The sequence below is a fragment of the Mustela erminea genome, chromosome 7 (genome assembly GCF_009829155.1).
Source record: "Mustela erminea isolate mMusErm1 chromosome 7, mMusErm1.Pri, whole genome shotgun sequence".
Classification (NCBI taxonomy): Eukaryota; Metazoa; Chordata; class Mammalia; order Carnivora; family Mustelidae; genus Mustela; species Mustela erminea.
Window position 1 is genome coordinate 14,008,148 of NC_045620.1, and position 17,390 is coordinate 14,025,537.

At 54.5% G+C, this 17,390-nt stretch overlaps 1 protein-coding gene across 3 annotated transcripts in view; it reads left to right on the forward strand.

The window, feature by feature from the left end:
- CDH22 (cadherin 22) overlaps positions 1 to 17,390 on the forward strand; it is a 120,545-nt gene that overhangs the window by 47,734 nt on the left and 55,421 nt on the right. For all 3 annotated transcript variants that reach the window (XM_032350474.1, XM_032350473.1, XM_032350475.1), the window contains 2 exons: positions 3,868 to 4,523; positions 12,417 to 12,711. In XM_032350474.1, coding sequence (XP_032206365.1) covers positions 4,269 to 4,523; positions 12,417 to 12,711 — 550 coding nt within the window. In that variant the 5' untranslated portion in view covers positions 3,868 to 4,268. The remainder of the gene's footprint in view (positions 1 to 3,867; positions 4,524 to 12,416; positions 12,712 to 17,390) is intronic.

The following is a 17,390-nucleotide window of genomic DNA, read 5'->3' on the forward strand; positions in this document are numbered from 1 at the left end:
CACGTAGGCCTACGAGGTGGTGAGAGCACACAGATCAGAGGGGCTGAAGCTGGAGAGTGGAGAGGGCAAAACCAACATTTATTGTGCTTGACATTTAATCCCATGGGATGAAACAACTGTGCAGTAGGTTGAGACCTGTGGCCCAGAGAAAGCCACCAACATGCTCACGATCTCCTGGGAAGGCCTGGCAGATCCCACAGCAGGCCCAAGTCTCCCCAGCAGCCTCCCCTGAAGGACTGAAGGCCAGGGTAGGGTCCTGCAGTTACACCACTCAGAAAACGCAGCTGCAGCAGGAAAAGGAGAAAGGGAGCGAGAGAGGAGGCTGAACTGTCTGCAGACGGCCTGGCAGGGCCAGGCAGAGCTGTGAATTGGCAGGTGACCAGCAAGCCTGGCCAACAGGTCTGAGAGAGGCCCCGTGGGCGGTGGGACGGACTGGGGAGGAGGGAGAGCCAGGGCTAGGAGGCTCTGCCTCTCAACCCATCCTGTGGGACCAGCCAAGTGGGATGCAGCCACCCGGGTCCTGCCAAGCGTGGCCCCTGGCACTGGGCTGCACCACTGAGAGGGGCGACTTTTCTTGTTCCTTCAAAGGTGCCCTACACCCAGTGGAATCCGAGCCTGGTTCCACACCAAACTCGGCCACCAAGCATCCTATACAACTTTGGACAACATTCTGGATTTCACTTTGCCCCTCTCGAAAGTGGGATTCGACAGCTGGCCTTTGCCCCAGGCAGTCCTTCCACAGAGAGCTCCTTCTCTTCCCCACACCCCAAATCCCGCATGTCCAAATCCTTCTTTCACTATGACTTCAAGAGCCACCTTCTCTACAATGCAGTCCATCCGCTGTGCCCCACTGTGCTGTGCTTGGCTCTCCTGTGTTGAAGGACATCCATCATGAAATCCCCTTATGGCCAGAGACCATTTCAGTCTCCTGTGGGTTTTGCCTCCTTAAATTTTTCCAAGCACTTCTCTGCACACACAGAATATAATGCGAACTGCTTTCCCTCTCCCAGTTCGGCCTGATCTGGCCTGCGTCCCTCAGTCCTGACTCATCTTCAGCCATGCTCTTGTTCTGCACAAGCCACAGTGGCCTTCTTGTTCTTCTGCAGCTTATTCCAGCCTCTGGACCTTTGCATGTGCTATTCTCTCTGCGTGGAACCATTTTGTGCCAAGCTCCTTCTCATCTTTCCAAATCAGCCAAATGTCACCTCCTCCGACAGGCCCTCCCTGATAGCACATCTATAATAAGACACCCACTCCAGCCTTTCCATCATTCTCTTCCTCCCCCTTTCCTGTTTTATATTCCTTCTCATCACTTATCGCCCCCAGAAATTATATGGTAGATTTCTTTCCTTTATAACTAGAAGCTCAACCCTGTGAGGACCAGGATTTTTTGTTTCTTGCTTTGTTCCCAGTGCCCAATGCAGGCACTGGCATCAGGGAGATGTGGTAAATATTTGTTGAAGGAGTAAATGACGAACCAGGAGAAATGCATCTTTGTCCTGATACATAACTGAGGAACTGATTGTATCTTGCTGTCTTGAAGTATGTTGAAGGAACGAATGAACGTATGCATTTCTGTCTCCCCACTTGTAGTAGATGCTAATGTTTGATGAATGAATGAATGACAGAATCTTTGAAAAGGGGGTGTAAAGAAAGAAAAGGAAGGAGGGAGAGAGAGAGAAAGAGCAGTAACAGGGTGCCTGCAAACACTGGGGATGGCCCTTGTTCCCACCTCCTGCACCCCCACAGCTCTCCCCAGACGTGGTCCCAGCCTCCCCCCATGCCCACCCTCCCGCCAGCCCCTCCCCTCTGCATCCCTGCAGGGCTGTGATGGGTCCTGGAACTGCCTGATGGAGTCAGGGGAACAGTTCCTGCCGAGCCCGCAGGGAAGTCATAAGCTCCAGGAAATGAAGGCTGCGGAGCGATGCCTCCTCCTCACCCATAACTCCAGCCTCATTACAACCGGCCCAGGCTGTAACGTGGGGAATCAAAGCCGGATCCCCAGAGGCGGCACATCTCCAGGATCGCAGAGCAGGGCCACCAGGGGAGGGGGGCACCTCATCCCTTGGCTCTGCCTTTATGCCTAGGCCCCACAGAGTGGGTGCGGAAGGGGTGAGACGGGGCGCTGGGGACGCTCACACCAGTCTCAGGGGCCCTCCTGGGCTCCATTCGTTCAGGGTGCCGCCTGCAGGGAAAGAGGGATCACCATGGTGCCATGTTCGGGACTCCTCCCTCCTCTCTTCCCTAGGGGCTGTGAGGTTTTCTCCTTCTCACTGCCCTGAGATGCTGCTTTAACCTCATCACCATCCCCCCTTCCCACAGATGACTCCCTACTCTGAACCCCTCTCTAAGGAAGTTCCTTTGCCCATGTGGGGAAGGAACACTGGGGAATCAGACATCTGCAGAATGGGTATAAAAAACCAGTCTCACAGTTGCTATGACTGACACAACTTAGTTAAAGGCAAGACAGCCGCCCGCTGTGCTGCTGGATCACATTTCTTCTGCCCCAAAGATTCTGGCCGCCTCTTTGTTCTGCCAGAGGACCTGGTCCATCCCCTGCCTAGCCACACACCCCATGTTTGCAACTGAACTCTCCCAACCAGCCAAATGCCCCCGAGTCAGCCTGCACACTCCTTGGCCCTGATGCCCATCCCTTTCTTCCCAACCACTCAGAAGCCCCCTCCTCCAAGAAGCAACCCAGATTCCCTTCCACCCACCATCCCCTTCCAGACACCGGTGCCCACTCTCTTCCCTGAGTCCTTCTAAGAGCTCTGCTCACACACCACCCTGCACTTACGTCGCCCACCCCGCTAAACTGGAAGCTTATTTATCTCTGTCCTAGCCTCCAGCCCAAACGTGGCCGAGCTCAGTGGAATTGAGTTGTTGAACTGAGCTGAACTGGGCTTGGGGAGAAGAGTGGGGACTGAGCCTCTCACCTCCACGCACTCTTGTCAGTGCCTGAAATCCCTCCATTAAAGCAGCATTGCTGTCCCCTGTAAACACCCACATTAAGCCATTATTCATCATTATGGCTTGAGTAGGAGTTAGTCCCTCAGATCCTTTCGTGCTGAAAGCAGGATCTGATGGAGGTGAGGGAAGGAGAGATGGATTGATCTGGGGACAGCAGTGCTGGTCCAGGAAGGGGGAGCAGTGTCTCTCAGATGCTGCAAAAGGAAGGTTTCCTGGGGGAACGGGGAGACATTATGGCAAGCTCGGAGGGGTTGTGGCCCCGCCCAAAGTCACTCAGGGAACCTCCATGCAAGGCCCCCTGGGATTCAGGTCCCCCACCGTTGAAGGGGCCCACGCAGCCATTAGCAAGAGAACAGAGGGCCCTTCCTGGGCTTCTGTGTTGGGTGGAATGACCTCTCACCTGCTTTGAGGAGGTGTGAATGTGGGTGGCAGGCTGGGTCCGGGACTCTGGGCACCCAGGAAGCCTGGGTCCTGGGGGCCCTAGAAGACCCCTTCTAGAAAGGCCTGCTCCCTGTCTAGGGTGGGGGATTTCCAGGGGGTGGGCTGGGGTGGACAGATTGCCAGCCAGGGAAAGGGGAGGCAGCTGGGAAGGTCCCTGCTCCCGTGGGCTTGAGGGCTGGTGGAGGACTCCGGAGAAGCTGAGCCAGGGGTCTTAAGAAAGTCGGGGCAGGCTGGGGGAGGACAGGTGTGTGATGGGAGTTGAAAGGAAGCATCCAGGGCTGGAGTTGGGGGGTAGGTAGGGGAGGGGCAGAACTACTAGACCGGAGGACCAAGAAGGTGGGGGACCCCTAAGGATCACAACGGGTGTTTAACTGACGCCTAAACGTCGAGAGGTCCACTCAACCTGCCCTGCCCCCACAAGGCGCCTCCTCTGATGTTCTCTTGTTTCTCTCGCAGGCTCCAGGCCGGGTCGGGACCGCCCCTAGCCCTCCAGGGATCTGCCGGGCCCCTACCAGCACCCCTCTGCGCGGGGACCATGGCGCACACAGGCCTCGGGAGCCGCGGAGGCGCCGCCTGGTGATCCGGCCAAGGCGGCAGCGAGGGGGGCGCGGGCGGGGACCCCGGGAGCCGTCCATGCCCCGGGTGCGGCCGCGCCCCCTCCCCCTGCAGCCGGGCGCCCCCGCCGCTGGGCGGCGCGCAGGGCGGCGGGCCTGTCCGGGTGCCCCGTCGGGGGCGGCGCCCCGGCGGCCGCACTGAAGCCACCATGTGACGTGGTGCCGCTCCGTCGTGCCACCGAGCGGCGACGCCCTGGTGCCTCCCGTCCAGGCTCCTGAGCCCCGGCCCGGTGCAGGCCAAGCATGAGGCCGCGGCCCGACGGTCGGGGGCTCCGGGCGGGAGCCGCGCTGTCGCCCGCGCTGCTGCTGCTGCTGCTGCTGCCGCCGCCGCCACCGCTGCCGGGACGCCTGTGGGTGGCGGGCACACCCGCGCCGGCGGCACCCGGGGCTCGGCAGGACGGCGCGCCGAGCGCCGGGCGCGTGAAGCGCGGCTGGGTGTGGAACCAGTTCTTCGTGGTGGAGGAGTACACGGGCACCGAGCCCCTGTACGTGGGCAAGGTAAAGTGGGCCCCCCGCACCCGCTGCCCCGCGCCCAGGACCCCGGGGACGCTAGGGACCCGGTTCCCCCAAGTCCCGGTCCCCGGTCCCTACTCCTAGCCCGCTCCCGGCTTGGGGCAGACAGCAGGGTGGCGCGCTCTGCTCGTCCCTTCCTGTCCCAAGCCCTCCTCCCATCCCCCTCCCGTGCGCCTCTCAGAGCAGAGCCGAGAGATCTAGTAGGTAAACCCAGGCCGTCTTACAGCTGGATCCATCTAGAATGTAGAAACAAGTTTGCAAATCTGATCATGTCACATACATACTGTCCCCACTCTGCTTAGAATTCTTCAGTAGCTTCCCATGCACTTGGGGTCAAGTCCAAATTTCACTGGGTTGCCTACAAAGATCTGGGTCCCCTGTAGCCTTACCTCCTGGCACACTCCTCTGAGTTTCAGGCCCAGGGCTCTTCTGACGGTCTTCACAGTGCACTGCTCCTGCGAATGCCCCTTCCCTTTGTCTGGGTTATTTCCTCCCCCTGAACAGGTCAGTCCTACTCCTGCTCCTGCTGATTAATCTATACTGACACTCAGGTCTCCACTCAAATGCCACATGTCCAGAGAGGCTGGCCTGACCACACCAGGCTTAGATCCCCTGGCTATGGCCATCCATCCTTGTCACGATGCCTTCCAACGTCCCCATAGCGTTCCTTCATAACACTTAATTATGCATGTGTGTGTTTGATTATGCAGTTAATGTGTATATTTCCTATCAGACAGTGTTTGTTTTCCTCACTGTCACATCCAGCACTCAGCACACATATTGTTCATAAACTGTTCGTATTAAATGAATGAATGAATGAGTGAATGAATGAATGAAAGCTACTCTCTCAAACTGAGTAAATGATGGTTAGTGAGGCTAAGCATCTGTGCCTTAGGAGTATGTGAAGCTGGGAGAGATTTTTGTTCAGCCATTCAATTCTCAGCCCCTCATGGGTGCAATGCCAGAGAGGCAGAGGCAAGTAAGATCCAGCTTCTTCCATCTGGGGGCTCCCCAGAGTAGCAGAGAGCTTTGATACATGATTCACAGGTGGGCACCTAGCGCCGAGCAGACATTCAGTAAATGGTATCTGTTGGCTGGCTTCATAGAGGAGAACACACGTGAGCAGGGTTTTGATGTATGAATAGGTGCTCCTGGGGCTGATGAGGAAAAGGGCATACATAGCCCGTGCAAAGACGTGGAGGCCTGAGGGAGCCTGACTGAGTCAGAGACTTGTCAGCAGTTGAGGTACTGAGGTGGAGGGTGCTGGAACTCTCTGATTTCTGCCCGTCAGCCTTCCAGGAAGTTTTGGTCAGCAGAGACAGGTCAGGGGACCAACTCTGGAGTTTCCTGTGTGCTTAATGGGTCTGAGAATTGGAAGTTTGATCAACCTTCTCAGGTCAGAGGCTCAGGGATCAGGGATCGGGGATCAGGGAGGGGAGGAAGGGCTTGATGTAAATCTCCTGGTTTGTTTTGCAGGAAACCTAAATTTTCTCTGGTCTAGACACAGTAATCCCTGATCCTTGGCTGCCTTCCCCTCCATCCATGTCCTTGCTCAAGGTCACCTGGCAAACTAGTGGCAGAGCCTAGGGCTCCTGATTTTCAGCCAGGGCAGTGAGATGGTGGAGCTGGCAGAAGGAGGGACCAAGTCTGGCCAGGCCGCAGCTGAGGGTGAGGAGACCAGGAATGCGGTCTTGGGGGCCAGATGCACCTGAACTTAAGGCCTGCCTCTGCCAACCCAGACTGTATTACCTTGAACTAGTTACGTCACCTCCTGAATCTGTATCTTCGTCTGTAATGGGGGGCTAAGAGAACCCATTTCCTAGAGTTGCTGAAAGGATTAAGGAAAAAGACAGCATATATGGTGTTCAGACCTCAGTCACATTAGCTGTTCTTCGTTGTTTTCTCGTTATTCTCATATGACGCATTTAATCCGTAAACGACAAGGTAGAAATCATCATTCCCTTTGGGAGCAAGGAAACCAAGACTGAGAAAGGGCAAAGTCCTAAAGGGGACAAGCAACTTGGCCAAGGCTTGAACCTGTGTGTGGGTCAGAGGCCAGTCCCAGTCTGATTCTCCTAACATCTCTGAGACGTCCGGCCCTGAGAGGTGGACTTGAGTCCAGAAAATCCCCAGAGAGGCAGGGAAAGACATCTGCCCAAATGTCAGCTTGGTACTGTCAGGTACCTGAGCTCTGTCGTCTGCCCAGCAGTTGGGGCGCCCAGGCCTCCCCATCCCCCAATAGTCCTGAAACCAGCAGAATCCACTGCTGACTCAGCACATTGCCTGTAGCTGGCTGGCCATTGGCATCTCAACAGCCTAAGGGGAACCCCATCCCTAACTCCAGGAACCAGAGTCGGTGGCCTTAGGAAGTCCTTTGATTATAACACCAGCAAACTGAGGCCAGAGGCAGAGAACATCAGACCAAAGTCTCCCAGCAACACAGTGACAGAACCAACCCTAGAAACCAGATTTCTGGACACCAGCTTGGGGCCCAGGGCAATGTGAGTGCCCTTGACCATGAGCCAAGCATTGTGCCAGGCCAGAGTGTCTTTCTTCTCCTTGGGGCAACATCTCCTAACATCCTCATGGCTACCATGACCATGTTATCCCCCTCTTCCATCATCTTCACCCAGAGCCCCCCTCTCTTCTTCCCAGAGCGCACCTCTGCAGGGAAGAAAGAGAATTTTCCATCTCTTTGCGAACATGTGCCCAGAGCATACTGCCTTCGGAAAGGTGGTATATAGTATGTGGTTCGAGGGGGCCAGCTGGAGCCAGAGCTGCTGGGGGCTCAGATCCCAGCTCTGCCCCTTATTATCTCTCTGATTTGGGGCACATTACTGAACCTCTCTGAACCTCAGGTTCCTTATCTGTTGTTGAGTGAGGCCTTTACTAGCCTGTCCTCAAAGGGCTGTGGTGAGGCATTACCGAGCTGGTATAGGTCAAGAGCCAAGAAGAGCCAGCGCCTGGCACCTGGCTTGTGCTGGGTGTTAGCTTTTGTAGTTACAGGTCTCGCCTGTTATTTCCACCAGCTTGAGCCTCCCAGCTACACAGACACTCCCAAACCCCTTCCCCAAACCCTGGAAGCCTTCTGGGCAACCCATGTCCCAGGATTCTCCACCCCAAGTGGTGGCGGGTGGGGCGGGGAGAGGTGGTCGCTTAGCCCACCCCTCACTCAGTATGCAGTTGGAATATGAGGAATACGGGTTTGCACTTTTAAAAACCACCTGTCCCCTTGCAAGCTGAGCCCCACCTTTGTGCAGGCCATTGTATGTGCACACAAACACACACACTCACACACTCACACACACACACTCTTACCACACTCTCTCACTCTTTGGGGGAAAGGCCTTCTCCACGGTTTCAGTGAATTCGCTGCTTCCCGGTCCCCCGCCCCAGGGAGCCACTCGGAGCATCCGTCCTTGTCGAATTCCAAAGGTAGCTTAGCAACAACACCATCCGCAGAGTGAACCCCGGGCGCCCAACGGTAACCTATTTTACACGCGCCTTCTCCATCACTCACCGCCACGCTCTTGTCGGCACCCGCAGGAACCGCTGGGGTCCGTGATTGTCACTGAGGCCCGAACACCCACGGCTCCCTCCCCAGTCCTGCCCCGTGGACAGCCCAGCCACTTCTTCCCCTCACCTGCCCCCAATACCCACCCTCCAAGCAGCCTCCCAGATTTCCATACAATCTGGGTACTTTGACTAATCCCTTTTCCGAACTGTAATTTCCCCAGAGGCTTCTGTCAGCTGGATGTGGATTTTGTAAGATTTTTAATTTTTTTTCTAAAAAGATAGAATTATGGGGTCAGCACTTATGACCAACTCCTGTGGGCGGTGAGATCTATTTTAGATATACAGCAGGATTAAAGTGGGGAGGAGAGCAGATTTAATTAAGTTGCTAATATTTAAAGAAAATTGATGAACTCCTGGTTTACGAGTAGCACAGGCATGAGCAGACCCCTCATTCCGGGGGGAGGCTTTTTATTTGATTTGCTTTCCGTTTAAATCCTGGACTCATTTTATTTGCGTAGCTGCGCTGTCCGTTTAATTGTCTTTAATAAGGAAAACGTACTTCTGCTCGCATTTAATTTTGATTTAATTAGGAGGAAGTAATTAATGGCCTCGTAAATCCCATTTTTCAGCTCCCCCCGGGATGAGAAGCCATCACTCTTGTATTTTTCCCATTGTTTATGATCTGGGCCTTGGGCCTGGGGAGCGGGCTCTCCTCTGGGGCTGTCCACCCTTGATGGCGGTGGAAAGAACCCAGGCTGTGGACTCAGGCTTCAGGGTTGCCTCTTGCTGGCTGTGTGACTTTAGAGGAGACTTAGGCCCTCTCTGATCCTCAGCTTGCAACCTGTGCAGTAGGGAGGAAATAAACTCTGATTCACAAGATCTTAATGAGACATCCATGAGGTCACAGTCAACGGTCTAGAAGTGTGTCTAATGAGTCTTCTCTGTAGTCTAGCTCATGTGTACCTGGGATTTGACAGTGACTGGATCCTCCAGAAATCCCAGAAGGCAGGTGGGGCATTTTAGTGACTGTCGTATATTTCATTCTTCATTCTTCATATCTCATTCTTCATTTTTGATATGTTTGGCGTCATGCCTTGTGCTGGGTACTGGGTAGAAGGAACTTGGTCCTCAAGGAGCTTACATCTCACACTCCCACATGCATGTACCCTTACGCACACACACACACACACACACACACACACACACACACTCAACTCTCTCACTTCCCCTCTTATTTTCTCTGCAGGCCTACTCAGGACACCTATGTGTGCCAAGCATGGGGGTTTCAGAAGGTGTGAATCAAAGTTAGTCCACACCCCTGAGGCCCAGGACAGCTGGGGAGACAGATGTGCAACACTGAGGTGTTATGGGGAAGTGTGGAGCAGAAGGGAGTGTGCGTGGGCAGGATGAAGGCTCTTCAACCAAATGGGTTGGGGCACCTAAGAGGACTGCCTGAAGGAGGAAACAAGCCCAGTTTAAAAGGGAAGAAGGTACTAGATGATGCTGCTGTCTCTCCAGTGGGTCAGGATTTCAGCCTACGGTTTTGTGTCAGACATTGGGAGATGAAGTGCGTGACCCTCGGTCCCTCCTGAGCCCAGGGTGGGAAAAGGAGAGGGAACTGGTCTGCACGAACACCTATTTCATGCCAGGAGCTTCCACACGTTATCTTATGAATCATCTGAACATGTGGGAGCCATAGTGTGTCCTTTACAGGTGAGAAGACTGAGGCTCAGGGCCATACCACAGGCCAGTGGCAGAGCCTGAGCTGGCACCCAGCTGTTCCCGATCCCCAAGCCCATTGTCTGTCTCGATATGTGATTTGCAGTCCTTTTCCAAATGATGAAGTAGAGGCCCAGGCAGAAGAGGCTGCCTTTGACTGTGGCCGATACAAGGCAAAAGGTGTGTCCAGCCCTCTCCCCCAGCCAGACTGACAGATCTGCAGAGGCTGCAGAAGGACAGACTGCACTTTGGAGTCAAACAGACTTGGGCCCAGCTCAGTATCCTCACCTGGGAAAGGTCGATACATGGACGGGTGCTCCAATGTTGAATTAGATTTCCGCAGAGGCCCGCCACACACCTGGCCCATGGTCGGCGCTCCATAAGCAAGAGTGCTGTCCTCCAGCCTCCCCTCACAGCTGAGAGTCTTGGGAAATGTTCTTCTGGGGGTAGAAATGTTCTCTCTGGAGCCAGGACCCACGTGCGCAGGGCAGGCAGCCGCAGCCCAGCCCAGACCTACAGCTCTGAACTCTTAACTCCTACCCCTTGCCCCCACCCGTTCCATTCTGTCTGACTCTGCAGTCCCCAGAGAGTGGCCATTGGGCCACCGCATGAGCGCTATGTCATCCTTCACGGGAGAAGCACATCAGTGACATCACCGCCGGGTTCCACTCCCTCCTCCCCACCCGTCCCGCATGAGTGTCCGTCCCTGTCCAGGGTCTGAGTTCACACATAAGGAAGGTCTGCCGGGACATGATAGAGACCCAGGGGGGCAGAAAGGGAAGGCAACAATGGTCTACCTCGGGTTCAGGTCATTACAAACATGCTCTCATTGAATCCTCACCGCACCTGTGCTAGGGAGGGCTCGATCTGGTTTCTTGGGGGAAAACAGAGAGGAAAAATGATCATAACATCAGCGAGTCATGGGATCAGAAGACTGGCTTCCTGAACTCAGCTGTGTGACTTCCCCTCTCTGCATTTCCGTTTTCTCACCTGAGAAATGGGAAGAATGATGTTTCATAGGGCAGAGGTGAAGACGGCTAAGGTTATCGCTCTTAAGCGTCGCCCCACGTGGTGTCTATCCCACCGCACCGCGGTGTTTGCTGACTCCGTAAGCACACGCCGAGTCTGATTGGAAAGTGGATGGAGGTGCTGGAAGAGGGAACAAGTTTACCCTCTCCTGTTCCCACGTCCCCTGGGCTAAGGTGGAGCGAAAGCATAAACAGCAAACAGGAGAGACAGGTCTCCTCATCCCCAGCACTGCCAATGATTCAGGGCTGACGTCCTGAGATAATTTTATTGGGGGCATTAAACTGAGTTATGAGGTTTTTACAATACAGCCACTTATGAGAAATCTATTAACAGTAACTGGACAGGAAGAAGGCTTCTCAGTGGAGCCCAGAACGGGCATTAATTGGGGCAATCTATAACAGGACGGGGACCCGGGAAGGTTCCACCAGACGCCTCCATTTACTCCCCGCAATTTCTGCTGAGAATCAGCAGACTCGCCAAAAAGAGAGAGATGCCCATTAATCGGCTAATGAAATATGAAAATGTTTATGGGCCATTCAATCTTCCAAATGGCACTTCTATAATCCACCTTTCAGACACAGAGTTCCACCAGCAGAATTTATACCCGGGCTCCTCCTGCGTGGCAAGGGGTGGGATTTCATCCCCCTCCGTGACGACTTCATTGGCACCTGTTGTCCTGCTGTGTGGGCTGGGGTACGTGGCATCCTGGCCTGAAGGGGGCTTTGGGGATTCTGTCACTGACGTTACATCTCTGCGGAAGCTTAGAGTGGAGCAGGGACCCACCCAAGGTCACCCGCTTCATGGGACACTTTTCCCTCTGCTTGGAGTTGCCTCGGAAATTTGGGAATCGGAGAATCAGGACCTAGGTGTATCTGTTTGGGAGAACCCTCTTGCTACTGCTTCCTTGCCTAAGAGATCTCAGTTCAGTGAAAACAGCCTGGGACTTGGAGCCTGGTGGTGCCTGGATTAAATCGCACTTATATATAGCTAACATTTAGTAAATAATATAACAGTAACGATAGCTCCCATTTATTGGATACTTATAATGTCTCAGGCAGGGCTGATTTTCAGCTAGTACATACCAGTGTTCTTGTGCCCGTCGTGAACATAGTGACATAGGCCCCCTCCCCCCACGCATAGTAAATGGTCTCCCTCCTCTCCCTCCTCCCCCAGTTCCCTCAGCTCCCCCGACCTTTCCATGACCCAGTAGCCAGAGGGTCCTGCCTGGCCCAGCTAGGGTCCTGCAGCCGTAAGATCCTGTGGCAGTGCCCCTGCTGGCCTGGCTGGTGAATTTCGTGTGTCCCATGGTGCCAGGCAGGTATTAGAGCCTTCTGTAGATTTTAAACACTTTTTTCGAAAACTCTGAATGGATGAGTATGTGAATCACTTAGCACGGCCCCAGGCACAGAGCAGGGGCTCCGGTGATGTGCATTCCCTTCCGTCCTAGCTCCCTTCACCCCCTGCCCGCGCCGTGGGCCAGGCTCAGAGTCTGGGCAGGTGGGGCTGGACCCATAATTCCCAGCGGGGTCAGAAACAGCCGTTTGGAAGCTTGTTAGAAATGCAAACTCCGAGGGCCCGCCCCGCACCCACTGACCTTCCTCTCTGCCTCTCCAGATCCACTCGGACTCCGACGAGGGTGACGGGGCCATCAAGTACACCATCTCAGGTGAGGGAGCTGGGACCATCTTCCTGATCGATGAGCTGACGGGAGACATCCACGCCATGGAGCGCCTGGACCGTGAGCAGAAAACTTTCTACACGCTGCGGGCTCAGGCCCGGGATCGTGCCACCAACCGCCTGCTGGAACCAGAGTCAGAGTTCATCATCAAGGTGCAGGACATCAACGACAGTGAGCCCCGCTTCCTGCATGGCCCCTACATTGGAAGTGTGGCTGAGCTCTCACCTACAGGTGGGCGGCGGGCCCTGGGGGTGCTGGGCAGAGTCAGGGGCTGGGGCGAGGGGAGCTGCCAGGTTCGGAGTGGGAGCCTGTTACGGGGACTGGCTGATCCTCTGGGGAGAGGCAGGAGAGACAGGAAGTGCTGCCCCAGGCAGGGGATACAGGCATGAGTCCAGGAGCCCACACGGGCTCAAGCAGAGTGATGACATGGTCACAGCTGCACACCCGGACTAAGACACACACATGACCCCAGCCATGTACATGGACACTGACCCCACATGACTTGGACTGCGGGTAGCCAGAGCAACATGCTTGGCCACGGTCACTCCCACAGGCCCAGCCCCACTTCCAGGCTCAGCAGCTCCCCTGTACGCAGCCTTGCCCAGAATTCAGCTCCACGCTGACCTTGCACAGCCCTTGGCCACAGTCCCACACAGGGGCAGGCACAACTGAACACGGGCACACCTACATCTGGAAAGAACCAGAGTGGAACACAGCTAGAACGAGGCCCAAGCACACAACCAGACACGGCCTCACACCCGACAGAGTCTCCTACAAAGCCCCTCAGGAAACAGCACCTCGCCCGTATGGAGCTTGTGCACAGAAACGACCACCTACGTAGCCATAGGCTAAAGCCACGAACAGAGGTGACCCACCTGGGCCTAGGCTCTAGCGGAGAGCAGCCACAGTGGGGAGGGGCAACAGGGGCAACAGCATCCAGACAACTTCGTTTCCTGCCCACGGGAGACCTCAACACCAACCTAGGTCCCAAGACCTAGCCACTTGGAAACACAGGTTCACAGAGACGGCTGAGCCCCAGACACAGGTCAGCAGCACGTAGCTGGGTATGGCCGCTAGAGTGCAGGGGCACCGGGAACGCACCATGGCATGGGTAGATCAGGAGCCCACACACCAGAACCCCTGCATGTGAGAAGACCGCAGGAGAGGCCACACTCGGAAGCTCACCACCACACAGCAGCGGGACACTGGAGCGAGAGGTTGGATGACTATACTGGCTCCTGTGGTAGGGCCCACTGAGGCCGGGACTCCCAGGAGAAGCCGGAGTCACCGGCAAGGGGCTCAGCCATCTTCTGCAGGGAGTTACCCCAGGCACCCGCATGCCAGGCTGGGTGGAGAGCAGTGGTCCTCAGTCCTCGACACCTCATTCCATCCCTGACATACTGTGGTCGAGGGCTCAGGGCTGCCCCTCTCTGGGCCTTCCAGTCCTACTAGGGCATGTCAGAGGCAGGGGGTGTCTGAGCTCGGAGAGGGTGCGGGCAGCCCCCGCTTCCCCAGATGGGGCTAAATCTGACAGATTGGTGGGGAGAGAGCCAGCAGCCAGGGATGGAGAGGGAGAAGTGGACCAGAGATACGGGTGGGCACAGAAGGACGGTGGGAGGCCAGGGAACAGTGAGGGCGGGGATGCGGGTGTGGGCTGGTGCGCACACAGGCACAGGTGTGCACGTGTGCCTGGTGTACGTATGCGTTCACACACGTGTGTGCACGCACATGGCTAGGCAAAAGGCACTTTATGGCTTCTGTGTGCATACGGCATACTATGTGTCTGTTTGAGAGTATCCATTTATTTATTCGACAGGGGTACAGGAGAACCTACTATGTGTTGGGCACTGGGAACATGCCGTTGAAGAGACAGACAAGCTTCCCTCTCATAGAGGGTAACTTTTGGCTGAGAAAGGCAGGCAGTGAGCGAGTAAACAAACAGAGCATTGGGAGGTGAAGCTAGAGGGCTTCTCTGAGGAGGTGACTGTGAAACAGAGACCTGAAGAAAGGAAAGGGTGGGCCCTGGGGGGAAGAGCATTCCAGGCAGAGGGAACCGTACCTACAAAGGCTCCGAGGAGAAGTGGAGAGGTGATCAGATTGTGCAGCCCCAGGGAGCCTAGTCGGGCCTTTGTCTTTTACGCTGAGCAAGCTGGGCAGTCCGCAAAGAGGCTTGTTCAGAAGAGTGACATGGTCTGACTTAGTTTTAAAAGGACCTCACTCTGTTCTGTGAAGATCGGGTGGTGATGGGATTGGGGCGTGGGGCAAGGACAGAAGCAGAGGAGCATACTGTAATTACCTAGGTGGGAAATGATGGTGGTTTGGAACAAGGTGGGATCAGAAAGGGTAGGGAGAGGAGGTGGACTTTGGGATCTATTTTAAAAGGAGAGCTGAAAAGCATTTGCTAATGGATGGGATGTGGGGTGTGAAAGAAAGACAATTCAGGGATGACTACTGAGGTGTTGACCTGGACAATTAAATAGATGGGTTTCCATTTGCTGAGATGGGAGGAGCAGCGGGAGAAGCAGATCTGGGGGACGGTGCGAAATCGGGAGTTTGGTTTCAGTTGTGCTAAGGTTGGAAGTACTTACTAGACAGCCAAGTGGACATCTTCAATGGACGGGTTCAGTGGAGAGATCATTGGAAAAAGCTAAAGTTGGAAGTACTTACTAGACAGCCAAGTGGACATCTTCAATGTACGGGTTCGATGGAGAGATCATTGAAAGTTGTTGGTAGCAAAGACCCATGGACTTTCAGAGCCTAGTGATTACTTAGAAATTAATTTTGCAAATGGGGGAAACTGAGGCTCAGAGGAGCAGTGATGTGTCCAGGATCACACAGCAAGTCAGGGGCAGCGAAAGCCCCTGATGTCCCCCCATCCAGCAGCCCCTACTCACTGACTCAAACCCTGGCCCTGTGTCTCTTCATCCCAAATGGATCCACATGGAAAAGACCAGAAAGGTGACACAAGGTGAGGCTGGAGAAGGAAGCAAGAGCCATACCCAAAGGACCTGGTGGAAGCACAGAACCTGGGAAAGGATAAAGCAAGGGAGCCAATCCAGTGCAAAGGTCCTGAGGTGCATTTTAGAAAGCTCTCTCTGCTACGGTTTGGAGAACAGGTGGGGATAGGGGACTCCAGAGGGAGGCATCGGCAAGGTGCTTGTCCATCACTTCACTCCCACTTCAACTCTGAGAGGTGATGGGACTGATGGTGGCATCCCCATCGAACAAATGGGAACACTGAGGCTCAGAGGGGAGAAAATATGTCCACCATTGCATAGCAAGTCAGTGACTGAGCAAGTCAAGTCTTGGTTCCTAGACTGTCGGAGTGGCAAGAGTCATTGCAACACACTCGGGGTAACTGAGGCCAAGAGAAAGACAAGGACACTTTCAAGGTCACCCAGATTGTAGGAGGCAGAGCCAGTCCCCGGGTTCATGAATATCAATCAGCCTGAGGAGCTCCTGCCCTGCCTCCCTTTCCCCTCCCAGCTCACTGACTCTGACATTCAGCTCAGGAAAGAGTCAGGCATTGGATTCAACTTGGACAAGCCAAGGAAGCCAGGAGGAGAGGGAGGAAGCAGAAATTAAATTAGTTTATTTCATTTAAGCAACTTTTTGAAGAGGAAGCAAATCTGACACCGGGGTGCTTGTGGAGACTCCAGGCAGCTTTGAAAATCAGTCACAATTACTGAGCCTCCTGATCTGGGCTGAGGAGGGCGGGGCGGACAAGCGGCACCAGGGTCTGGGCAGCTTCGGAGATCAGAGGGAGCAGGGACACAGCTTGGGACATGAAAGGCAGCGGGGCTCGCAAATTAAACCACTCACAGCTTAAAAAGGAAGGGAAGTGTGCCGGGGGCCTCCGATGAGCCACGCTTCTGAGGAGGGGCACACCAGCCTCGCTGAGCCTAACACAGCGAAGCAGGTCCTACAGCTGACCGTCAGGAAGCCTGGCTCCCTACATGACCTTGGGCGAGTCCCTGCCTCTCTCTGGGCACCAGGTTCCCTTCGAAACATTGAAGGGGTTTATTCATGCAATAGACATTTACTGAGGGTCTACTCTGTGCCAGGCACTGTTCCAGGCACTGGAGGTTCTTAGGAAGCCTCCATACAGGGCAGAGAGACAGACAGGAATGAAATAAACAAGCCAATATATTATAGGCCCTTAAATAACAGGTCTAAGTGCTGTGAAGCCTAGAGAATTTTTGCATTATACTGGGGGAGTGCTGTTTTAGATAGAGGAGTCAGGAAGGGCCTTTCTTTACAAAAGAGCATATTTGAACAAAGATCTGAAGGAACCAAGGAGCTATGTGAAACAGTGGTTTTCATACTTGACTGTGCATCCACATTACTTGGAGAGCTTGCTAAAATACAGATTGATGCCCTTTCCCCCCAGGGTTTCTGATTCAGCAGGTCTGGTTATTAGAAATGTTTGCATTTTTTAATTAATTCCATGGTGATGCTGCTATTGCTGGCTCAGGGACCACACTTGGAGAATCCCTAAGCTGGAGGAAGAATGTACAGGCAGAAGAAACAGCAAGTGCAAAGGTCCTGAGACATAGTGTGTTTGTCATGAGGGGTCAGTGTGGGTGAAGAGAGAAGTAAGTGATGTAGGGAGAGAGTCCAATGAGATTGAAAGAGATACTAGAAACAGGATCACGTAGGACACTGTAGCCATTGAAAGGATTTCGGTTGTACTCTGAGTGAGATACAGAGTCAATGAGTGATGTGATCCAACTTATACTTTTAAAGGCTGACTTGTTGGCCACCATGTTGAAAATGGACCATAAGGGGGCAATGTTGGAAGTAGGGAGATCAGTGAGGAGGCAGCTGCAATCATGTGGGCAAAAGGTGATGCTGACTCAGACCCGCATAGGAGGTGAGAAGGTATGGGATTCTGGGTGTATGTTGAAGGT